The sequence below is a fragment of the Acanthaster planci genome, linkage group LG02, assembly GCF_054643075.1.
Source record: "Acanthaster planci isolate LZ-2023a linkage group LG02, COTS_SCS, whole genome shotgun sequence".
Taxonomy (NCBI): Eukaryota; Metazoa; Echinodermata; class Asteroidea; order Valvatida; family Acanthasteridae; genus Acanthaster; species Acanthaster planci.
Window position 1 is genome coordinate 32,492,293 of NC_141778.1, and position 26,299 is coordinate 32,518,591.

A 26,299-nucleotide genomic window follows, 5' to 3' on the forward strand; every position below is an offset into this window, starting at 1 on the left:
AATGCTATTTCGTGTAACTCCAAAAACATGGCCAATTGGCTACAAAAATTAACCTGCTTTGACAGGTCAGCCCGCCAATTTTAAACCGGCAGTTCATGTTGTGACAATCAATACTAGTAGTATTCATCCACGCTGCACACCGCACGCCGTTGCCCGTGCGCAGGCTCCGCTCTGACACTGTCTAAACATATGGCCATAAAAATAACTTTCTAATGCGAATATTTTGAAGTCTTTATATCCTTTGTGACCAGAATTTTACTTAAAATAAAAAAGAAATAAATTTTTTAAAAAATTAAAAATACGAGAAAGTTTATTACTTCAAAACTGTGAAGTGGGGTTGGATCATGGAGGAAGGCTATACACCCGCGGTGATCAGTGAACGCTTTATCATGAAGAGTTTACATACGAAATTTTGCTTGAAAATCACCAGTTTGCCCAGTTAGTTTCCCATAAAGTTAGCCCATTAACTCCAACTTTACTGTAAAGACACACACATGAACCAGCTGCTTGAGTGTAGTACAAGTCATGCATTGTTCCTCTAATTTCAAAATGCTGCATATATCTCCTTGGCTCCAACTTTAATTTCGTAAGCAAATAGGCATGAATTGGTTTTTGTTTCATACACAGCTTTATTGCACTTGAAAACTACTGAAACACAGATACAAACCACGTGATGTTCTGCTGCTTCTGTACCAACTAACGAAACTATACTTATAATTCTCTAAAGAGCTTTACAGTACCACTCACATTGAACACTTGCACAGCCTAAAATCAAGCACAAGTCCAAACCACTGATGCAAATTACGTGTACCAAAGTTACAGGTCTGGCAGTGATTGCGACATATAAAGTAAGTATGTACACCTTTGTCCATGGTCATTTGGAAAGTATTAAAATCAAGTAGGCTACATCATCATTAGATAAAGTTTGTTCAAATTTAGCATTGTTCAAAGTTGGCACTGTGAGGGACTGGACGTGTCACTTTAGCCATTTTTGCAAACCGAATTCTGGAGAGCACACTCCGATTATGGAATGATGACGTTTAGAAAGCTTCTAAATTTTGCAATCTTACAATAAACATGTTGGATGACTATTAAAAAGATTATATGTGAGCATGGATTCAATGTTTTTCTTGCCTTAGTGGTCTCTAAATGCAAAAGAGTGAATAAATCACCCTCAAAAGGGTGAATCCGAAAAACCACTCTAAAAAAAGGCCAATCTACAAAAGTGAAATTTCCTCTCTTCCAAGGAGCATAATAAGGCACAACTGAAAAAAAGTTGTCCCTTATATGGCTTTTCTCTTTGAGTGGTTTTCACTTTCTGAGTGGATTTAAACAAGACTCACTCTTTTTGAGAGTACGTTTCACTCTTGCCGTTGAGAGAACACAGCCCCTCAGCCCAATCACGCATCATTTTTTACGTAACTGTCTGACTTTACATGCATCATGCTCAGCAATCTGTGCAATGATGGAGGCACATCTACATCCAATAAATTACAAATACTTCTTTTTGTTAAAAGGAAGCAAAAGCGTGAATTTCTTCAGTACTTGCATAGCCCTCATCTCAACCCCTGGACCGTCATGACTATGACCTTCCTATAATCGGTGGGAAACCAAAATCCAACAAATCTTTGGCAAACTTGTTCAACATAGCAATCCAATAATTGTACTCAGTGTTCACGGTATCAGATTTCAAACGGTGAAGTGATTGTAGCTAAGGGTGCAGACAAAAGTGAATCTAATCCTTAGGTGATATACATATAAAATGCAACTGCTGAGTTAGAAATGGCCAATAAATATCAGAAGACGGCTATCACCCAAAACCACGAGAACTGTCACTCCATTTCCCTGATGATAAAGGTTTAGGTATACATAATTGTAAGCGTAAATTAGAGAAAAAACGAAGTGTGAAAAACAGCTGCAGAACAAGAGTACTTCATTTAAAATTTAAAAAAACATTAGCAAAGTGAACTCCTTTTTTCCTGTGTGGATACAATTGGCTGAAAATTACTAAGAACTGTTAAAAATGCAAACCATATCTTCTTTGTAATTTCAACATATTACTGAAATTAGACAAAAGAAACAAAACACATAATGATGCTCTTAATATTAAACACAAGGACAATGTTATTGAAATCAGCAATACGAAATTAAAAACCACTTATCCTTTTTCACATTAATTTTAATACATGTACATGTTGACTACAGTCTTGAGACATGAAATTTATCACTTTACGTATACGTATATGAAAAATTATTCAGTTGAAGTTGAAACATATTTTGTAGCAGTTACTTAATGATATATACAGTGTTAGTCAAATTGCACATTTTTTTATAATTAAATTAACAAAGACCTTGCTGCTTTTGCAGAGTTACATGTAAAATATTTAACTACATTGAGGAAAATGTTTTACTTGGTCAAAATATTGCACAGTGCGCATTATGTGAAATACTGTTCTTGTTAAAGTTATTTATTAGATTTCTCCAATGATTGCCTTTTGGAGGAAAATATATTTCATTGAATAAAATGCCTAAAAAACACCTGAAGTCAAATTACAAAAATGTTTAGAACTTTGTGTTTTGGTATTGTTGTTAATGCTTTTTTCAATTGACTGTGAATATTATAAGTTACAAAAAACAGCAAGTTTCTCTAAATTAAATAACGTTGTTCTCCTTTCTGGGGGATGTTTGATTTTTAATTACGAGCATTTTATTTGATATATGAACGTTTGCAAATGGAATGCCTTAATTGAAATTCTGCTGTCAGCAAATAAAGCACAACTTTGATGCAAGGTCTGTAACACTTTTTGCAAACATTCACACAATTTCATTACAAGACAGTATAAGCTTTGGTGGCAACGGGAGATGTTGCAAGATGTTCCATGCAAAAATGTGTTAATTTTTGGTATCTATTTCAATGATTTGTTACATGTTGATATTTTTTGACATGATGTTGCACAATCTCACTGCAAAGTTTTTAATGTCTCTTCCCCGAATTACCCCCAAATTATCCCTTGTATCCCTAAACTGAAAGTCATCATTTGGTGTTACCATGATGATACTTCTTCAGTAAGTGTACTCATCATCATCTGGGGTGTGTTCTGCTCCATCAGCGCCCTCTCTAGGTCGACGTCCCTGGAAGAACTTGCCATCCTTGTCCAGAGCAGTGGCCTTCAGCGGAAAAAGGACAATTTAGCTTTTCAAAAACTGTATTTAACAGTTTTCTTTTCCAGTGTATCGATAATGTTGCCTCAGAAAAGTACTCTCGGAACAAAGACAGTTGACTTACATGAATTTTTAGTCTGCCAGCACAGGGCTGGATATGCCCAATTTGTTCATTGGCATACAATTATTCCAGAGCAAGTATTGTATTGTATTGGCATATTATGCTTCAATCAATGTAATTTGCTCAACCCAAAATTCAAAACAACTTTGCCTAACGTGGTCTCCTTGAACGGCTGGAGTGAACATTTGTGACCCACCATCCCAAAACCAGGCTGAAGTCGGTAATTGTGATGTTGGACAATTCCTCTCCTTCAGGTTTTTTACGCTTTAAAGTGATCCATGTTAAATCGAAATTCTGTCTGCAGTAAGCTTCTTACGGGAGGTGATAGCTGTAAAACTCCCATGAAAATCTGAAGAGTGGAAGTTATTATTTTAGGCTTATGAAGTTACCAACTTATCAGTCTACTTTTGGGAAGGTGGATCACATTTTCCCTCGGCCCCTTATAGCATTAAATGAATGTGCTATTGTATGCGTTATATTAGATTTGTTAAAATAATCACTGAGTTCAGTGCGAAGTACAAGGTGAATGAGGTGCAAAAGTGTCTGTACAATGGGTGAGGGTTATACAAACTCTGCATGAATTAGATCACAATCTAAACATGAACTATTATACTCACAGCAATAAGTGCAATGCCAGCGGCTTTGATGGACTGCTTTGGCTTGATCTTAAAATGCGTATTGAGCTTGTCAGAGACATCAATCTGCTGTTGAACCCCACCGTCATCACTCTAAATTGAGATGTGGAAATGGCACTGTACTTTATTTCCAGGCAAACTTGCAGTCTCAGAGAACTGCATGATAAGTGGTTGCTCCAAACCCACAAGAGTAAGTGATTACTTAACACGATCTCAGCCAATTATGATTTGTAGAACTTTGAATTTGTAAGAAACATCTCTTGCAGTTAATTGTTCCAGAAAAATGGCATATCTTCCAAGTCAAGAGGATTGACAGGGACGGATTAAGGCAAGAAAGACTCCATAGTAAATCTTTGCCAACTAAATGCTGCAATATTAGTAGTCCTGTACCTTCTTGAACCAAAGTGTAACAGTTTTTCCAGCCCAAAACAATGGTTGCTAACAAAACGGTGGGTTAATACTCACAACCACCCAGGGGTGATCCATGACTTGAATGGCTGAGAATCGTCTGTCGACATCCACTTCCAGCATGCAGGAAATCAGGTCTTTGGCTACTTCTGAGATAGAATCCCAGTAGGGAGAGATAAACTGGAACTCACCAGCGATGATGTGGTCAAACAACTCCTCCTGGTCATTTGTCTCACTGGTGGAATGCAGGAAAGACATAAAAGGAGATACTAATTTGTTGAATTAAACTTTTCCAGGGCCTTAGCTCAATAATTGCTTGAGCTGTGCATAGAAATTTATCACATACAACGTAAATCGAGCACTCATACTCTGAATGGAAGGAGACCACATAATTTCCATCATTTTAGTGCACAACTCCATAGATCATGAAAATTATATAATTTGTGTCCCGTAAATATGTATACTTGTCTTATTTCTTTCCTCAAAAAACTACATGAGTGTTGTTTGTAATTTTTGTCACTCTTGCAAATACACAATGGGTAAAACAAACTTTCAGTCTTATCCAGAAGTTAAACTCTTTCGAGAAATGCATTTATCAAGGAGGCCCCACTGTGACTCCCTCTTGTAGAATTAAACCATTTTCTTAGAGATCTTGTCATCAACTCACCTTCTGAATGGTGGAAATCCACAAAGTAAGATATAAGTGATAACCCCAGCAGCCCAAACATCAACCTTCAAACCATACCTAACGAAAATGAGGGTCATGCACACAAATTAGATTATATCACATTTTAAACCCTTCTATCATACAAACTTGCTGCAGAAACAGCAGCATTTCTGGGCAGAAGGAGAAAAAACTTTCAATGTAAGAGCAAATCCAGGAGCAAAGGAGTAATCTTTTTTAAATATCAAATTATGAAAAGGAAATATAAGCATAGTAAGATTTCCTATCGAAAAGACTAGGGGAATATCAAAGATACGACTAAAGAGTATTCCCCAATCACATCAGCATCCAAGAAGCTTGAGATGAGTTACCAACTTCAGGAGCAAATTATAATCCTTTCAGAAATATGACATCAGAACTGTATAGGCATCAGAATTGATTTTACAAAGTATAAACTCACGGCAACAAAGATTCCAACTGCCTCTCTCCTCTATTAAATTAAAGTGGATAACCTTATCTTGAAATTATGACGAGATGATGGATGGGAGTATTTCTGACTTGCAAAAAAAAAGTTTATTAAAAAAAAGGTGGACAACAGGGGTGGATCCAGGAATTTTTCCGGGAGGGGGTCAGGCCGGGGATTGTTTTTTAATGTCTTTTTTCTACAGACACGAAATTATGATGAAAAATTACATGATGTACATCATTTACAATGGTATTAGTACACTTACGTTAGTTTACAATTTCCCCATTTTACAAACCCTTATTTCTCTTTGTTTTTTTAAGAGCAGGGGGGTTGACCCCCCGGATCCATGCCTGGACAAATGAAAGTATTTTAGCAATATCCTCACCCTGTCTCTAGAATAATCTCAGGGGCCACATAAGTTGGTGTCCCACACACCGTGCGCAGTGGCCCAGTAACTTTGGTCGCCAGCCCAAAGTCTCCCAGCTTCAGTGACTTAGTCCCATCCTCATGTTCACACACCAGGAGATTCTCTGGCTTGATGTCCCGGTGAACGATGTTCATGGAATGCAAGTATTTCAGGGCACTGCACAGATTGTGGACCATGCAGCCTGCATCTCGCTCTGTGTACTTGGTGGCAGAGGTGATAGCGTCAAACAGATCCCCACCCTAGGGATTAAAGTAAAATTCATGGAAGACGCAAGCTGTAACTATGGATTGATAAGTGAATACAATACATTTATTGGCTTCACTTTGGAAGATAATCTATGAGATTTTAGACTTGCACCTGCACATATAAGGCCTTCCATGGCTGCCTGGTTTGAGTTGAACAATTCAACTCAAACCATTCAAGCCTACGAACAAAGATAACATTTACCATCAACATCATTTTGCCTCACCTTAACCAACTCCATGACTAGGAATAACTCAGACGGAGTGTCAAACTCCTCAATCAGTCGGATGATGTTAGGGTGTTGGACCTGGCGCAGGATGGACACTTCACTCTGAATCATTTTCTCCTGTGACACAAAGAGGATTGGAAATTTTTTGGAAATCAGAAAGTGATGCAAAGAGGGTTTTCAGAAAATTGCTGCTGAATCGAATAAAGTGAGCAGTGAAATCATTCATGACAGAAGGCACTGTGATATTTAAAGAATCTTATATGTGCATCATCTGTATCTGCAGCTTACCTTTCCAATGCATTTCCTCTTATTTATGATTTTGAGTGCAAATTCATTCTTGCTGCTCCTGCAAATCAAGGATTAAAACTTTGAAAGAGTGTCCACCATCACCGACAAGTTAAGAGAGGTTCTAAATGGTGCAATTGCCTACAGTATGAAATCCTACCACTAAAACCTTCAGATGTACTTCTTTTTTGTCCTAGATGATCAATTTGATAACAATTTTACAAATACAATGGTCGTCAAATATGACACCCGTCTGACAAAGAATGCTTGTCAAAAAGTATCACCATCTATCATTCAATGAAAAGTTAGCCCTCAAAATGATTATGTGATGTGGACAGATTTTGGAATGCCAGCATTGTTACATCTACTTCATTTCTCTTCATGGAGAAGCCATTTTTCAACAAAAATCTAATCCACATACTTGGTATGGTATGTTTGTTAAGACTAAAGTCATGATGAGTGCAAAGTCCATGCCTGAGGTCTTTTTTTCAATATAAATGGGGAAAAATTGGCAAAATTAAAGTATATATCAAAAATAGATCTCCTTATAAAAATTTAGATCTACAAACTTGAAATACATTTAAAAACTGGTCAAGCAAGCGAATATGGAGACCATGAAAGATAATTGCTATACTGAAACTAAAATCTAAGAAATAGCATGTTTCATCACTGGCAGTTTTAAATTAGATTTCATTTACGACTTGGTAAAACCTTGCCTTTGATATGTTGACACTAAAAATACCCGAGAGGGACCATAACTGACCATTAATGATTTCCCTTTTGACACGCTTGTACTTAAAATGCATTCTCTTTGAAGACAGGCCTTCAGCTGTGAAATGCCTGGGAGTAATGTAGTGGATTAAATTAAGTGTATACAAAATTCAATTTTATTGTCAACACTAACTTGGCTCTCTACAGACCACATGTCAGTCAATGGTCCATATGTTTTGTTACTGACAATGGTCTTGTAGAATTTTTGTTGGAAAATTTGCTTCAAACCTAAGATGTTAACCGTTATTTTCTCACTTCTCCTACTTGTAGTTGAATAACTTTATCAATATTCTGGCACTTTGGGTAGAACGACATTTAAAAAAAAAAAAATTTAGGAAACATTTCTCATTAGTCAATTCACTCATTAGGGGACATGAGTGCCCTATAATGAGTACAGATATTCTGTATCTTGTTATAACATAATTCAATATCTGAGTCACACATTCCTTCCTTCTAAATTAACTTTGACTTTTTTGATTCAATTCATTCGAACTGTTAGAAATATGACGACAAAGGTTTTCATTCCAAATTAATATATATACATGTTCATTCAATTCAATAACTCTGGCTTGATTTAATTTGTCTGTCTGGGAATTTGTCCTTCCTGTCTGGAAAGCAATTTCAGGTGCTATACAAGTCATCCATTGCAGCTAATATGAAATCAAAGTTAAATATTAAATGGGCTGCAGAATCAGTGAGTTACCCTGTAAAGTGGCAATGTGTTGGTGAGTGTTGTGTTGATTACTGATTCTTGCCATGCAGTATTCAGTAAAGGTCAAATTCATATGCTATTCCAGCTAAGTGCAACCTAGTACTAGTGATCACATGGCATTTTGGCCCCTTAACCAGGGTTTGTGAAGACATATTTTGTGTGATTAACTTGATAAGAAATTTCCTGGGCAAGTTTTATCACTTGGACAAATTACTGCAAGACATTTCAAAACGTTCATTAATGGAGATAATGTAAACAAGTCAAGGATGAGTTTTCTTCAGACAGAACATAATTATGACGAGGCAAACATTATAAAGGCATTTGTGTCAGCTGCCACTTCTTTGACTCCTTTGCAAAGGTTAAGCAATGCAAATTGCATTAACCCACTTTCAATTTTGAGCCTATATCTCTTCGCCCACAGCTCTGTAAACTAGTACTTATATGTATCCTGCCTGTTTATCTGTCCGATTTCCTACATTCTAGAACTGTTCAGGCAAGGAATTTTGTTGCCAGAAAAGGACTGGCTGAGGTTAAACAGTGACTTACTTGAATGTAGCTCTGCTGACAAGTAGATATGTTAGATGTTGTGTTTGTTCTCTAATTTGCCCGAAAAGTCCAAGGCTATTTTGGAGGTTCATAATTTTTTCAATACCTGTATTGTGTTGAGCTGCTGTATATCATACATTAAAAACATATTGCACTCTTTGGTTGGACATGATTTGAATTATCAGAATCTCCCTTGCTTAATACAAATTTGCTTATAGCAACTTGCTCAGACTTTTTACAACTTGTTGATTTTCTCTGCTGAGAATTTTACCCCAAAGTTGAGCATATCATCCAAGTTTGCTTGCCCTACTGAAAGAACTTTTGTCCAATTTACTTGCTTTTGCCATGTTGATTTTGTTTGTGGGTAATTCCAGAAATTAGGGGTCCAAAAGTGTGACATATTTTTGTCCCTGTTACATCTGACATGGAAATATCACCAGAATTGATTTCAAAGTATTTGTTTGGCAGGTAATTTGCACTAATTCATAACTCATGGACATTAGAAAATGTGTTCTGAACTGACAAAATCATGTCACATTTGACAGGGACACAAAAAATGGACCCCTTATGTCTGGAATTACTCTTGTCCGCATCGCTATTATTTTTTCAAAATCTCTATTCCATCCACCTTGCCACATGCTTGCTTTTTATACAGGAAGTCACGTGATGCCAGGGATAAAATAAGTCTCCTTTGAAGAGGGCAGATGTAACGAGGGCAGATGAGGGGGGGATTATAAGTGAAATCAAAAGTAACAGTCATGAGGTACACAACAAAGCAACAACAAAAATAAAATACAAGGAACACCAAAGCCCATGCTTTCATCTTGGTTCATGCATAGCACAATTTATTGAAACAAAAGCTGCTCAAGAAGTGCCACATAAACAGACAATTCAGTGCATAAACAGGGTCAAAACAGTGCCTATAGGGTCTGGGATGACCAACTCAGATTTCACATAATAGCAGAGTGTAATTTACTTCGGTTGATATATATATGTATGTCAAAATAAAACCAACGGCTCTTGATGTCAATATAAATTTTGTTTACCTTTAGTTTTATGTAAAATATGAACCATGCAAAATACGGCATTCTTTTCTAATCAACTGCTGTGAAAATGAATACAGCAATAAAGAATTCTTCATTCGGGTGTCACTATGTAGAACTGATGACAGGAGTGTTCATGGGTGTCACTAGGAACTTTCAAAGGGGAGGGGCAGGAGTTTTTTAGGAGGAGCGGGGGCAAGGCGCTCATCTCCAACATACTGCTAAACCATAGACAGAAGTAGACAAGTAAGTTCTGATATATGTTTTTCTGAGTAGGGGATTTTCATTACTTTCCTCCTTATGTTGCTCTTGCAGTACCCTTTTTATTCTGTTCCTTTTTTGGGGCTTTTTATTTATTTTTCTTTTTTAAAAGCAATGCCCCATCCCCTTTGAAATGCCCATGGGAGTGTACATATTTCTTCTTACAATAAAAAATGTCACTTCACATGCATATGCAGCCAAGCATTGCCATTGTGAAGTAGATAATAAAATTTGAAGTTAACCAGTAGAGAGTTCAAAGAAAGACTACCAATATGAAAAAATACACACCAACATGGCTTCAAATGGTACTTCAAACTCGAAGTCATAACTTTCAAAATGCATATGAATTACATCAGATACATGCAATCATCCTGAATAAATAAGACTGAGCATGTTTTCTACCTGTAAACCTAATTCTTTGAAATTTGCCAATGAACAGACAATCACGTTGTATCAGTTGCCATTTCATGTACCACTAATTACCATGAAATTTCTCAAAACACTATGACATTTGCAATCTTTAATTCCCAAAACAAATATCATGCATATTGCACATCACATGTTTACCTAAGACGATTACCCCTGCTTCACCTATCTCACATATTTTTTGTTACTACTAATGCACAAAGACCTCACAGCAAACACTTTTTGACCTTTTTTGTACAATATTTACAAATGCTAAACCATACGTTCAAGAAATGAAAAAATTAGTTTCCTTCTGACAGCAATTTGCATCAGTACTTGCTCATATTCTCCTTAATTGCAACTAGTCAAATTCAATAAATAAAATAAATGCTTTAAGCTGGCCAATCTTCTCTCGATTTCTATACAACTTCTTATCCTTAAACAGCAGCCAAAAATATTTGTATTTCATTCATTTTCTTCTCAAAAAGGCCAATACTCCTGTCATGAATAAAATGTATTCAAATGACTGATAAATAGACAACTTTTCATCACTAATTTTGTTTTAAATACTATGAAAGACTTCTGCAAGTCAAATTCCTTTTGGTATATTCCTAATCTATACATAAACATTAGTCGACAATATATTCCAGTGAAATGTTGAATCCACTTTCTTAAAAAATTTGAGAAATCATTATATTTCTTCAATTCAGAAGTGACATTTCACTGTTTCCAAGAGACTTAACTATAGGGCACTTATTTCAAATAAATGAATCAATGACAAAGAATATTCCTGTCTCATCTGTTGTCCTTCGATCTATCAATGTCAATTATTGTCCGATGTAAAAATCCCCCAATAGAACCTATGTATATGAGCCCCAAAAACCAAACTATGGCGCCACAGTGGATTGTTTCGAATAAGAGGGCAAACACCCGCAATTATTAACGGCAAGTGAGCCTGATTGATCTCGATAGCCTGAGGATGTCGCGTTCGGAATTCCGAGCTGGCACAATTTGGGCGACCAGTTGTCAGGGAACGTTAAGCCAAATGCCTGTGTTATTGTGCTGAGATGGTGCAAAGAGGTGTCCAGCCGAATCAAATGTGCAGCATCACATGGGTGGCACATGAGTAGTTATAATGCACATATCAAACTCATCTTTGCGAGACAGTGTATGTTCATTATCAGTACAGTGGACATTGAAGGACATTCCTTTGAATTCAATGCACATATATGAGACCTACACCTAATATCTGGTGCACTGACCCTTCACACAGTTAACACAACTTTTGAGATCAGAATTGGAAAAAAAGACTTTCAACTGCAGAGGGTGACTAGTGCACGGCTTGCTCCTTATCATATGATACAGTGACAGGAAATTAATCTCCGGAATTCAAAGTGAACGGTCCCTTCCAATTTTAGTGATGTATCAAAATGAATACCAGCTGGTTCAGTCTTGAGCAGGTCTGATCACATGAAAACGATGGTGAACATTTAGAAATGTAGAGAGTCAAACTATACCATTCCATCACATGATCTTCCCAGGAAGAAATTTACTTAGTCTGTAGAGCTTTAACTACCATTACTTTACTTGGGGCTTAATGCCACAATTTTACTAGAGATGGTATAAAAATATGTGCAGAATAATGCCGTGTTGAATTCTTCTAGTTTCCTGATATTTCTAAGAATTCATATCCAAGGTTTAGGACTAACAACTTTCTTCACATATGTACATTTCATGATGTGTCTACTTCCTGTTACTTTACTCCTCTGTTTTTAGTGATAAATAATTGTATGTTAATCTTAACAAAAGGCAGGTTTAACTCCAACACATCGAACAGGTGAGACATGACTTGCAAAGAATACAATAAATGAAAATGTGCTTACAAATGAAAAAAACAACAAAAAAAGCAGTAGCAAAACTGATACAAAATATACAAACTCAAATTAGCAACAAACAGCAAAAAAAACAAAAACAAACAAAAACCCCCACACATTTAAAATATACAGCCACAAAAAAGCTAGCAATGGCAACCACTGTGCAACCACCGTGAAATAGGGCAAATGAACTTACAATGGACAAAGATACGAAGGGTGTTCAAAATGTGGCATGCAGCAGACAACAGCAAAATGGTCTGTGCTGATAATGGAGTTTAATAGGCAAAATAAATTTCATCTGTTGCACAACACTGGAATAATGGACAAGTTTCAAAACTGCTACTCATGCAATGATGAGAAGGGAGTTTGCCAAGCGCATTTTGTGTCAGTTTCTAGCATGGTGAAATAGAGCAAATGGTTATTAAATTCGTTTTTTCCACTTGGTGAGATTTCAGGCAAAAAGACCAAACACTCTATGTACTTGGCAAGTACACCTAAAAATACTGAATTTGGGATAAAATTGTTCTGATCTCAAGCACTTCCTTTTGAAGGCATTCAATACTTTTGTAATACTTTCTCATGAGGTAATCTTTCTCTATCTATTTCAAAAGAGGCATATTTCCGGACAAAAGGGGCAAGCTTTTGGTAACTAAATCTTATAAACAAAAGCCCAAATGCTGTAAATTTGCAAAAAGCAAATGTCAATTTTCCAGGGCAAGTTTCCTTCTCTTTTTTTAAATGCTGTTTGGCAAATAAATTATGTTAAGCAATGCTTTTTTTTACAAAATAACTTTCCATATAATAACTAGAATATATAAAATGCTGTCTCAGTGCTGAAGTACATAACTGAATTACCTGCTTTCACAAGAAATTTCAACCTTTTCCAAAAAATGTCTATATCATTTATGCTAATACTTTTTCCCTTACGGATCTTCACCTTCGAACTCCAAAGTTAACCAGTCTAGTTTTTGTCTTCGAGTAAAACTATTTTGAAAATTTTACTTTTAAATCCTGTTACTGAAATAAAGTTTGATGTTTATCACAGCATTTTGGGCTTAATGAAATACTTGGCAGGGCTTCAACAACTTCATTAAATTGAGATATAAAATTGAGATAAAAAAGGCCAATCAAAATAACTGTTTCATGTAAATGATCATCACAGCTGGCATCACAGAATTTCTTTGTCTACAATCATGAACACAACCCACATTTTCCCTCTCCTCAAGCTGAAATATTTGGTTTTGATATATATATGATGTATATTAAGACAATGCATTCCATTTTTGAGGCCATCATCAATCAGCAATCTGAACCCTAATGAGATCACACAGATTTCCACTGATCTAGCTGAACTGAACACTAAACAAAAGAGGTTGCTTTGGCTAATGAATTCCTCTTTGAAACAACATGCTATATATTGCTGTTAACAGTTAATAAAAAGCCCCCACAAATGAAAAACAGATGGGCCAATTTTATGGAACAAAGTCCCTCAAATTCCTGATCAAGTAAAAACATTAAGATTTGATACCATGATGGCGCAGTGTCAGAAAATTTTTCAACAGATTTAAATAAAGAAGCTAGCACTGCAACATTGTGATTACTCTTTCAGCTACTCTTTGGCCTAAGAATGTAACACTCCCAGTCCATCTCGACTGTAACTTTTACAATGGAAAAACTTCACCTGTTCAAGCATTCCTTGACCACTGCAAAGTTGCCGTCACCGATTACGCGTCCCACCTCATATTTCTGATACAGGGCGCCCTCTCCGTCATCGACTCCATCTTCATGGGGTGATAGGTCAGGCTCTTGTCCTGTGCAAACAAAGGAAGAAAACAGAAATCAAATTAACCTTAGGTAGTAACTGGCAATACTGAGTTCACTCTGAATACTGCATCATTGTTCAACTATCTGAGCTATCCAGCCAACTGCTTCTACTCACTTAGGACAATGCCATGATAGAAAAAGATGCAGTAAATTAAGGACTTAAACAATACCATTACATTCCAAGAGTCAAATCCATGGGTTCCACAGAAACCCCAAATGCACCATACAGCAGATAACAATTTCAAGTTCATTTTCACATATTGTGTAGCAGCATAACATGTAGATGATTCATTTTCTAAGTAAATATTTGCTCTTGATTCAACAGCCCCAAATTTTTCAGTCAGTGAGAACTTGTGGGTTCCCCTTTTGCCACCTTCTTCTGGGATGTTTTCCTCATCATGTGACATCTAAACCAGGTCATGGCTTCCTGCCATCAGCTGTAATCAGCTGAATTGATCTTTCTCACATCAAACTGCTACTCCAGAGAAAGGCCTATGGGCCTGATGAGTACTGCAGAGACAAAGACTGCTCAGGCAGAACAGCCAACCTCATACACTCTCCGAGCTTAACCATGCATGAACTCATCGGCCAATCAAGTTAACCAGAGCAAGACGTGGATTACTCAGGACAATGTCTAGACATGTTCCAGCAGCTGATTCTGACAGAAGTTGGTTGGTCTCAACCTTTATTCAACATGCGCCACATGGCTATACTAGTCTTCCCTACCATCTATGTGCATGTACACAATACCAATGTTCAAAAGCATTCATCTATATACATTTTCAGTTATTGTCTTGACGATGTACAGGAATCATCAAAAGAAAGCATGTTAAGTGACGCGGGTGGTCCAACTTTCACAGACAGTGAACATGTCACGCATTTTCTTGTTGTGCTCAAAGGTGTAATAACAGGTTACCCCAGAAAAAAATAAGCAAAGTCCACTGCCTCAACCATTCTCTCTGATAGAAAACTTTAACGTGGACAGAACCATTACAGATGGGTACCAGTGACTTCCAGATGCTCAAGATTAAATATTCTGCCCATCCAGAAAATGAATTAGGAACATAAAGCTCACCTGTCCCTGTGGTGCTCGTTGAAGTACCTGAGCCTCGTCTGCTACCCTGTGCACAAAATGACAAACAATCTGGATTTTCAAATATGTTCGTTTGAATAGAACATCAAGTCCCATTTACCGCTTGCTAGTGGCTAGTAACATTTCCTAATCAGCAAGCCATTTTCAAGTGGCATATGTCCTCCTGCATGGGTTTGATTCAGATTTGTTTTGTCCATAGACTTACTCTAACCTCTGACTCATTTGAACTTTGGCTTATCCAGACTCCAGACACTGTTGCCATAGTATCAATATATTAAAATGCTCAGCATTTTTTCCGAAATAATGCAACAAAGCTTGAAGGGGGGGTGTTGCAGTATACGTTTCCTACCTTAAAAGCATAAATTATTTATTCTGAAAGGGGGGTGGGGTGGAAGGTGGCTTCTCTGATGGCACATTGAAGATCTTTTTTGTGCCTTAGATTAAGTTTCATGCTCGGGCTGGATTCTGTAATCAGTTTTTTGCACACTTCCTGAGAGCAATATCCCTTTTTTGTTGCAGTATCACACCAAGAGGGAAAGGGTGTAAACTGTGTTTGAAATTCAAACCACTCCCTCAAATACATACTGAACACAGTTCTCTTAGTGCCCTTCAATCACAGGTGGTAAGTGGTTAAACTACCGTTAAAGAGGTAAATACTGGGTACTGAACCTCACACTACTTCATTATCCAACATCTGTCACCATAATGTCATTGACGAATACTGGCTTTGTGACTCATCTAATCTCTAATGTTGTAGCGTGAAAACAGTTTTAAAAATTCATTCAAATTCAGTGTAAGGGTGGCACAAGGAAGATGGATTCTAACTGATGGAGCTAGATTTAAGTGAAAGAGAACTTGGAATCTTGGAATGTCAAAATCTGTCTTCTTCCTACATGTATATGAATGCAAGAACAAATGAGCTTTCTTGGACTCCTCAAGACATTTTGTTTTGCCTGCATCTTTCTGTTTATTTCTGGAAAGTGTCACAGAAGAAACACAGGACACCAAATATCTGAATTCCTTTTAGCCTTCTCCAAAATAAACCCCAAAACAACATAGTTTGCTTTCAATTTATGTTTTACTCATCCATTAACAGTCGGTGAAGAGACGTAACCAATATGCTTAGTTTAATTTGTTTGATATTCAATTTAGAAAAGAAAAAAACTATAAAATGGAAAGGGCAGGTTGAAAATGATCACTAAGGCTCAGTGCAACAACATCTGAAGACTGTAATACATAACACATGACAAGAATGAAGACATATCACCTTGCCAGTAATACGAAACCGACATTATGAAGCTAGCCAGATCAATGAAATTAATGAGGGGGGATGCTTTGGTAAAAAGAGCAGTCGTCTTGAATGTGCCGTGCAGATGTTGGGATAACATACAGATCAATAGGGGTGTGCCGGAAATGAAAGATATGGAAGATGAAAGGCTTTCTGGGGAATTGCCAGCACTGGAATTATTAATGAAAGTACTATAGTGGGATTTCGTGGCTCATACATGTCTTCCGGAGAATTTCATTGAAAGATTTTGAGGATTCACACTTTTTGCTTGTTTATTTTTACAGGAAAAAATAATATGTTTCAGTTTATGCTACAAAATTACGAGAACATCAACAGGGTTGGATAAAAAAGGATATAGGATTTTCTAACATGAGATAGTTATATATAAAACGAAAATGAATGATTGACAAAATTGGGGGAAAACATTATATCAACAAGGTTTGTTTCAATGTTTGGCCGCTTTAACATCTCAAAACTGGGTTGTGGATTTGGTAATGTAGCTGTGATGAACAGCAGTAGAACATCTAAAGGGGGAGGAGCTCTTATAAATGCATCAATCTACCTCTAAAAAGACATACAATTTGCTGAATATTTTGACCCCGAAAAACTGAAAAAAGGGCTTGCACTAATCTTAATCCATGGTTTCTACAGAGCTTGGTTTCAAACAGCTCAGCTGGGATTAAGTCAAGTCAAACACAGTGCACAAAGGTTGCCTCCTTTGCCTTACCTTGGACTTGGATGACACCATAGAGGAAGGTCTCACGCCACTTTGGGATACAGGCTTTGTTGGGATGACTGGCTTGAGCTGCATGGCAGTGGAAGGCTTAGGGGAGGCTGATGATGGGTAAAAAGGAACCTCAGGGCGGGCAGCTGCAACAAGTCAAACAGCGGAACATTTCTTTGTCTTCTACATGCGTAACATACTCTAAATTTATCCCCGTTGTTGAGCTAATGATGTTTCCATCAACTTTCCTACTCACTCCTTAGACTTACAGAGGGTTTAGTTCTTGTGGTAAGGATCTGAAATATTTTTAAAATTTCCAAGACTCATTTTTGTCCCTGTTTCATCTGACCTTTGTTATTTGACATGGAAATATCACCGGAATTGATTTCAAACTACAGTAAAATCTCAATAAGTCCAAGCTCAGGGGAATGTTAATTTATATATAACGAGTTTGCCCTTACCCAACGTATACTAATAAGCACTGTATGCTCAGTGCTTGTCCGAGAGCTTGCAAAAAACCTCACAAGCTTACTCGGGTGGGACTCGAACCCAATTAATTTTTTCGCAAGCTCTCGGACAAGCAGTGAGCATACAGTGCTTATTAATATACGTTGGGTAAGGGCAAACCCGTTATATATAAATTAACATCTCCCCAACGCAAAAATACATCTTGAAAATAGTTCGCGGTACCTGGTGCTTCATTTGACTCGGACCAGCCAGCCGACCCCGGCAAGCTCGGTGGTCGAGTGGTTAAGACATCTGCACTAGTAAGCAGGAGGTCGTGGGTTCGAGTCCCACCTGAGTAAGCTTGTGAGGTTTTTTCGCAAGCTCTCGGACAAGCACCGAGCATACAGTGCTTATTAATATGCGTTGGGTAAGGGCAAACCCGTTATATATACATTAACATCTCCCCAACGCAAAAATACATCTTGAAAACTCAGGGGAATGGACAAAAAGTTTGAGTTATCCGACTTTCGAGTTATCGAAAGTTACACGCTTCAGTGCACATGCAACCTTACTGGCTTACGGCAGTTGGCCTGCCAGCTGAGTTGAACAGGAAGTGGATTTTAGGCTATCCCTACTGTGCAAGTTTTCCTCAAACATCACCATTAAACATGTTTTTATGTGGTACATTAATAAACAATAAACCAATGAAGTTATGTACCGGTACCTGTGTCTACGTCTTGAGAATTCATTCATTTGCTTTGCTTGATCGGGCTGTTACCGCATAACGCAGTGCGTGGGCCAGTCGGTCAGGGTTTCCGTGCTGGGTCACGTGATACATGTACAAAGTGCTTGAGGGTGCATGGCTGCATCCAAATCTCTTGATGTTTCGAGTTATGGATAGTTTATTGTACATAAAGGCCTATTCTTTTGTCAGGAATACAGAAAGACGTCCAGGTAAATGGAGTTTAGACTTAATGGGCTTCGACTTATCGAGATTTTACTGTATTACTATTTGTTTGGCAGGTAATTTGCATTACTTCATCACTCTTGGAAATTAAAAAATGTGTTCTGAACTTACAAAATCATACGTCAGATGTGACAGGGACATGAAAAATAATGGACCCCTAATTTCTGGAATTACCCTTGTACATGAAACTAGCTGCTGTTGCTTGAGCCTAATCTTTGATGATGTAAACATGCAAGATTTGCCCTGTCATTCTCAAGTAGTTCGGGCCAGGCCGTAGAGCTGAAGGGGCTCAAATCAAGCGGGTCACTCACCTAGTCGTGGGGAGGAAGCACGACGAGGGGTACCAGGGCTCTTCATCATGACGCGCTGTTTGGGCTTTGTGTTGCGGTATGGAGAGACAATCTTACACTCTGCAAATTAAGTGGCAGGCAGATGATGTAAAACGTTTAAAGGCCAATGCATCAAGACTTATTTTTAACACACCTGAAAATGGGTTAAAGATTAAACTTTACAATTATACTTTTTATACAATCAATCGTTTCAAACTGATCAAAATGTTGTCCATAACCCATGGTAACAAAAATTCAGGTGCCACAAGGTTCCAAAAATGCCCACAAGAGTGGAATTGTATATAGGGGGGGTCTAATTATACCTTTGCACAATTATGTAAAGTGTAATGACCTACTGAGAACAACATCGTAAGGGTTTCCCCTTCTAGGACAATATGTGAATATAATAAGTGCCAACAAGATGGTATTTAATTTCACTACTGGATGCCACTCAAGCAGAAATGTGACAGGTGCCGTGAGAATGGTTAATTTAACATTGATATTGCCACTGCAGAGTCTACTAAGCTTAGGCATGTCCAGGGCAAGTAATTAGAGAGGTGTCCCTGGTCCACATTAGCGCATCACCATTGGAGGGTGACAGGGAGTGACATTAATTTATAGATGTTTAAAATGGTCTCATGTGCTCACGAGTGGAAAGTACACACACACTTATGGATGACAGGCTTGACAGCTGAAAATTTTACACTTTTCAGACATCACATGAGGGCCTCTGGAATGTACTGTATACCCTCTAAAAGTGCACCGATACAGTAAACTTAAAGGCAGTATTCAACACAACAAAGTGTCAAAAAGGTTAGCATAAAATACAGCGAGAGGTTGAAAAAGCTGGCTGTGGACTAAGTTTGGCACTTTGCTACACATGTAGATGGAAAGCAGGACTGTGATCATTGGTTTCATGTTATGCCTTGAACAAACTGAAATGCATTGCACAGCTGTGATAACTAGGCATTAGTGGCATAAAGGGGTGGTTGAAGTAAGTGGAAGGAGGGGCTGAAGCATTATCAAGCCCCTCCTCCTCTTCCTCCTATACCAGATGGATTTTGACTGCATTCAATGCCTCTTTAACTCTTGCTTAGAACCCATGCATTCAAAGATGAACTAGAGGACACAAGGGTATGACTCATTGCATTTACAGCTCATGAGCAAATTGCAATCCCAGTAGAACACCTACAGAAAATAAACACACTGGCCTGACACATGATGACAGGCAGATTATTTGGATGAGGTCAGTCCTCTAAAAATGTAAGGTACTCTCTGTTGGTCAACATAGTTAAGAAAAGGACAAACTGTGCAGACGACACACACAAGATGTGCAAATCCTAAATTGACAATCATTTTGATTGCATATGTGACTTATAGTTATACAGTACACACAGTCACGAGATACATGTATGCTTTACCCTCTGCAGCAATGTCAAAGTCATCATGAGAATACCGTTCCTGGCCATAAGCAATGAAGACATCATCATCTTTGAAGAAATCTTGAAGTCCAGCGATCTTTAAAAAGGACAAACCGAAGGAAATGTTTTTTAGATTTCATGCCAACCCTGAAGTTTTTCACATCTGTAACAATTTGGCATGAGGTTCTCTGGCCTAATCTCATGTTACATGTACATATCAACAAGAAACATGCCAACAAAGAAACTTACATGTACCAGAGAGCCCTCTTTATACAGGCAGACTTGAAAGCTGCTTATAGAGGAAGTTGTGACATCAGTGTCTCAATTGTTGGAACCAAAATGGTGGATTAAGCATCAGTACACATGAACAATTAGAACACTGTAGGTACATGGTGTACTGCTCAGTGGGCAGTGGATCATGCCCACATAATGAACAGCCATTTTGGTTCCAGAGTCTGAGGTTGGCACTTCAACTCTCTCTATGTATATACAGCTCAGAAGTAGACACTCGTCCTTCCAGTTAATCAATTTCTATGGCAATACAAACTTTTTTTCCCGCTTAAGATCAAAAGATCAAGAGCCCAGATTCTGGGTGAACTATTCAGTGCTTTTTGTCTCTTGATTATCACAGAAAACCTCCCAGCAGTCCAGATATATTGATTCTTTTCTCACAATGATTTATCACCAATGCAGAATGGTAACTGCTTTGAGAAAATTACACCGGTATCTCCCAGCAACATCTGCACATATGTGCAAACAAACAAATGAGGGGGACCAGTTTCACGGGACCCCCTGCTAATGGAAACAGTGGAGCAATATATTAATTGATTTATGTATGGATTAAAAAAATGGGTTTAGGTACGTACATGTACAACATTTGGGGCTTAATTGAGATTGGTTCGGCAGGGCAACTGGGGAGAACCGGTATCTCTGAGTTTATCAGTTACAGTCCAGAAGCACAAGACATGGAAATTGAAATTTTCTCGACAGATGGTCAAGCGTGCCATGATCCTGCATCATCACAATTTTTACACGATTGTCTCCCTCCTCAAGGAATTTATCATTTGCACGCAAACAAAGGCTGCGGATCTTTTGTGTTGGGCTGTGAGGGATGATCATGATGGGTGGGTGAAGTGAAATGCCCCCCTTTTCCCCAGGAGGAATTCCTGACTTGATAATTTGCCATAAATATTGATGGAGTGAGTAAAATAGGGTGGGTGGCAATGGCCGATTGTTTGTTGTAACAGATCTTATTGATTGCTCAGGCCAACTTGAGCAGGGTGACTCACCTCACTCAGAGTTACCCGCTCAGGACATACATGTACATGTACACAGTCTCAACAGAATGAAAGGCCACTGCTGAGTTTTGGACAAATGACTTGCTTTGTGAGCAATGCACATGCTGCAATTTTTGTTTTTCCTGTCAAGATGCATTACAGCTCAGGTAAATTAATGTTTTGTTTACATTTATTCCACTGTTTGATTGGGAGGATGGAAACTTTTGTTCATTTGAATGGATCTGACCACTGTGTTTTGTAAACAAAGAAATGCAGAGTTCTTCCAAGGACTAACCGATCATTATTGCCCATGTAAGAGGAACCCACACTTTTCTGGCTACTGCATGTGCAGAATTTGGACAGAGAACACAGGGACGTCCATCCCCTCAAGAATTAATCATAGAAACAGGCCAATCGTGACACTCCTCCAATTGGGTAGATCATCTCTCTCTTCTGGGGCTTTCAAGGCTCACCCCCTTGGGGATAAGCTTGGGTGGAGTTCCAGTGATCAGTAACATCAGACAATTTTTTTCCCCCATACCAATCACCAAGTGGGAACCCCTTTCTGCCTCTTGTCAATGAAATTCTATCCCTCGGCCACACATTGAGGCCTTTTGTTAGCCCCCAACTTTGATGAACGGTCGTGCTTGGGAGATTTACTACCATTTTCCCCTGGATTCAAACCCTTACCCAATTGAGCACTTTACATATCTGTGGACATCTGGAGAGGGTGGCGAGGTTGAGCAGGTTTAATTTGGTTTTTGGTGTTTTTTCTCTCAGATGTCATCAAGGAATCCCAGGATGGGAGTTTTCAATTGAATAAGTTTGATCAAACCATCTGTGAGTGTAACAGAAGCAATTGATGCCTCAATCAACACTGGTCTTTGCACTGGTACCTGGTACCCTATGAGATGTTCCTCAGGGGAGTTACTGGAGGTGACCTTTATCAAGTGGCAATAGCCTTGCTCCATCAATGAACAAAGGCTCAGTCCAGTTAGACATTCAATGCGTGAAAGTGCGATGACCCAAAGGACAGATTAACTTTGCTGCAAACCTGCTGCAACAAACAGGATGCTAAGATCAGTGATAAGAAAGTACTGTGAAACAATACAATACAAATGTATTTCAAACTTTCCCAGCAATCAATCCTCCAGCATCTCCATTATCCATCACTTGCTGGATAAGCTTCTCTCTACTCAGCTTGCGGTGTTCATTAATTACCCGATGGTCCCACAGGAAATCCACACTACAACTTACAGGTTCCTTGTGGGTGAGGGCCATGCATGCATGCATACATGTATGTACCAGTATCTAATGCAGATTTAGTCAAGATGTTCTGCCTTAAATTTTCTTTTTTCGGTGCCATGGAACAAACACAACAATATCAGATTGCTTAGAACCTTTGATTTTAAAGCAGGACTTTGCACTTGAAATGCTTTACTTTACAACAAAAAAAGTCTTACTTAAATAATACAGGGTTAACAACAAATTAAATTCCATGTTTTCTTCATGCATCAGTACGTGCCATTTAAAATATTGAAATCTGAAATTAAGATTACAAATCTCCCCCCCCGGAATAAAACATTAAGACGTATGCCATCCATGTGGAGAATTTTAAGTCCATCAACACAAAATTTTATGTTTTCTAGATGATAACATTCAAATTCTTGTAGCTTTGAAAGGCACCTTTAGGATAATAAAACTTATTTTTATACCTAAGTTGTCAGCTAAATTACTCAGCTTTCTTGACAGCCTGCATTCACATCACACAGTCAAAGGCAATTTTTTTTGTTTCTGTAGTTTCCCCTGGGGCTACAGTCTCCCTGTTTGGATGTAAACCGAATGACCAAAGTGCAAAGATGCAGGTCCAGCTATCTGTGCTTCAGTGCACTGACTTAAGTAGATTCTGAAAGGCCACTGAAACTAACACCCTGCTCATGGCAATGATTTCACTGCAGTGTGTGGAAAAAAAACGACACTTAATACCTGCATACAACTTGTCCACGTGCACACAAAATCCACCATTTCTTTGCATCTACTTATGGGCATGGCTCATAAGTTTGATGTGGTATTTTTAAACATCTTGTGAATTCTTTCCCTTAAATTCAGACAAAAGTTATATCAAGTGATAATATGCTTTTACAAATTCACATACTATGGGGATTGGTCTTTATTTGTACTGTCTACAATTAACATCTTCCAAGTGTGACAGCTACAACAAAATAAAAAACCTTAAATTACTTACATGTACATGTATGTAGAAATAATTAATACATGTACATATCCACTTTTCATGAACGACTGACTGTGCCGAACCCATTTTTGACTCTTCATTGATCTCAGTGTACAATGCACTACCAAGGCATATAAATGTAATTATTTTCATAAGAATATGATAATTAAATCAACCTGTGTATATGGCTTGCATTTGTGATGCCTGGGTCAATACTTCATGTAATCAGAACATTTTCTTCTGGACAAAGCACCTGCTAGGTAGCATACATATAATATATGAGTACTCTGTTGTGTACAATATGTGTACAATACTGTACATGTGCATGTAAATTACCTTGCATACTGCACTGGCAGCCACTTAATGCATTCCCAATGACAGGCCTATATCTGCATATGATCTGCCCAATTAAGAAGACTGTGGTGATTTACATGTACTTCCTGCATTCCCTGATAATCCTTGGGGCTTGACAGCTGTTGGGATGCATCAGAAGGGCAGTCAAAGTGCATATGTACATTCTTTTCTATTTAAGTCATATAGCCCTTGCTAAATTCTATGCACTAAGAGTAATTGATAAGTGCTTTAATTACTGAAAAACCAAAACCATGAGGTTTTTAAAAAAAGAACCAGAATCCTGCTCACGTGATTAAAAATATATGTAGCAATTTATGCACATGAAAAAAATGACAAATGAACAACAGCATTTATGACTACACGTGGTACGCTTTGTAAATGTTTTCCTTCGACATTCTGAAGGATTTTTATTATCAACACGTATGTACAATCTAGATATAGATATTGACTGGACATTTCAGTGAAACTGACTAAACTGCAGCAAACTGTACTTTGAGCAAACCCAGAAGTAATGAGTATACTAAATAACAGGTCAGCTCAACATGCTTAAAGGAATTGGTAAGTCTATGGACAGGGGTAGAACTGTTTTTCATTAATATATATGTACACGTAGTTGCTGTCAGTTCCAGAATGGTTCCAGCTTTGCTAAAAAAACAAAGAGCATAAAGTATCATCACTGCACATATCAGAAGGCTTGTCTCAACGGCCAATGAGAAACAACTGCCAGCTGCAAAGGCTACTTTTCTTGACTGCTAATTTTTGTTCAAGGAATGTCAGATTTCAAAATCCAACCTGGATTCCATAGTGAATTCTGTCCCTTCAAGCTCATCTGACTCGCATTCCCTGAGATTCTGCAGTGGTCAATGTGGAATGAGATGCAGAATGTCCAACTGGAATCAATAAACAGGGCTTAACGTTCCATGTAGTTTTTGGCCTGCAGTGCTTGTCAATTACACTTCAGACAGTAACTTATAACAACCCAATTCTGGGCATTGGACATATCATGACTGTAGTCTGAGTGATGCATCATCACCCTCAAGCAACATTCCTTCTCAATATATTTACTTTATAAATTATAATACCAATTTCATTACAGTTTTTTAATGAGATCGCTTCACAACATGACAAAAATAAATATTTCTTGATGCATCTGTATTGTATCTGTATGTACACCGTATTCTTCACACTGCACTAGTATACGCTATGTCCTGTCCTGCTGCTTCATGAATCACTTTGACATTTCCAGATCATTAGATTTCTCAAACATTTCAAAGAATGTACTTGGAACCTGTAATATTTTAACATCGAGGGTTTGCATGGCTGCCATCTTGCAGGCAAGTGCTTTTGTTCCACAGGGTATGCAAAAGGAGGTTTTGCTGTGCAACAAAAGAACTGCTCTGCAAGATGGATACCATGCAAAGCCTCTATATCATATTTAACATCATTTGGAAGATGTAATTGTCCTGTTCATCTGGAAATTTGGTCCCAATGTGGTAAAAATAGCTTCATGAGGGATTTCTCAGTGATGAGTTTTCTGCTGCAAGATCCAAGAACTTGTCAATGAGATGCACAGGTTGTATGCCCGATCGATGCACGGCGTTTAGTGGTGCGTGTGCGATACATTTCAGTCAGTTACATTAAATGCAGAATCAATACACTGGCCCTGTGTCCAAAACAATGGCAACAGATCTTGGGTTATTTGAACAGGGCTCAACCACATTCCTTAGTTTCCCTGAAAAATATGAAAATGGCAGAGAACTTCTTCCGTAGGGAAACGAGAATCCTACATGGATGAATTCAGTTGATTGGAATGCAAGCCCCAATCCTCACTGCCCTTAAGTGAAACCTGCTGAATCCAACATACTCTGATAAGTACAAACAGGCTCTGGTTGATTAGGAACCTAGCAGAAAAACTGCAAATTCTTTTACACAAGGATGCTGGAGATTGACAGACACGTTTACAACAACACTGACTTTTATGACCATTACTGACTTGCTTTTGCTGATGTGACACTCACTGAGGAATGGTATTGTGCATGTGCATCATCAAAATTATTTCATGTCTGGCATCTGGGAACCATGTGTCTGTA

The 26,299-nt window shown here is 38.0% G+C and overlaps 1 protein-coding gene across 4 annotated transcripts in view; it reads right to left on the minus strand.

Moving 5' to 3' along the window:
* Positions 1 to 605: 605 nt before the first annotated feature.
* The window catches only part of LOC110976863 (serine/threonine-protein kinase DCLK1-like), a 34,004-nt gene continuing 8,310 nt past the window's right edge, over positions 606 to 26,299 (minus strand). For 3 of the 4 annotated variants that reach the window (XM_022230509.2, XM_022230508.2, XM_022230510.2), the window contains exons 3-14: positions 20,346 to 20,442; positions 18,907 to 19,005; positions 17,185 to 17,327; positions 15,152 to 15,197; positions 13,934 to 14,063; positions 6,644 to 6,701; positions 6,353 to 6,472; positions 5,842 to 6,122; positions 4,994 to 5,071; positions 4,384 to 4,561; positions 3,901 to 4,011; positions 606 to 3,168 (exon numbers count right to left, since the gene is read on the minus strand). In XM_022230509.2, the coding sequence (XP_022086201.2) occupies positions 3,064 to 3,168; positions 3,901 to 4,011; positions 4,384 to 4,561; positions 4,994 to 5,071; positions 5,842 to 6,122; positions 6,353 to 6,472; positions 6,644 to 6,701; positions 13,934 to 14,063; positions 15,152 to 15,197; positions 17,185 to 17,327; positions 18,907 to 19,005; positions 20,346 to 20,442 (1,446 nt within the window). In that variant the 3' untranslated portion in view covers positions 606 to 3,063. The remainder of the gene's footprint in view (positions 3,169 to 3,900; positions 4,012 to 4,383; positions 4,562 to 4,993; positions 5,072 to 5,841; positions 6,123 to 6,352; positions 6,473 to 6,643; positions 6,702 to 13,933; positions 14,064 to 15,151; positions 15,198 to 17,184; positions 17,328 to 18,906; positions 19,006 to 20,345; positions 20,443 to 26,299) is intronic. The other variant, XM_022230511.2, reaches the window with a different exon arrangement.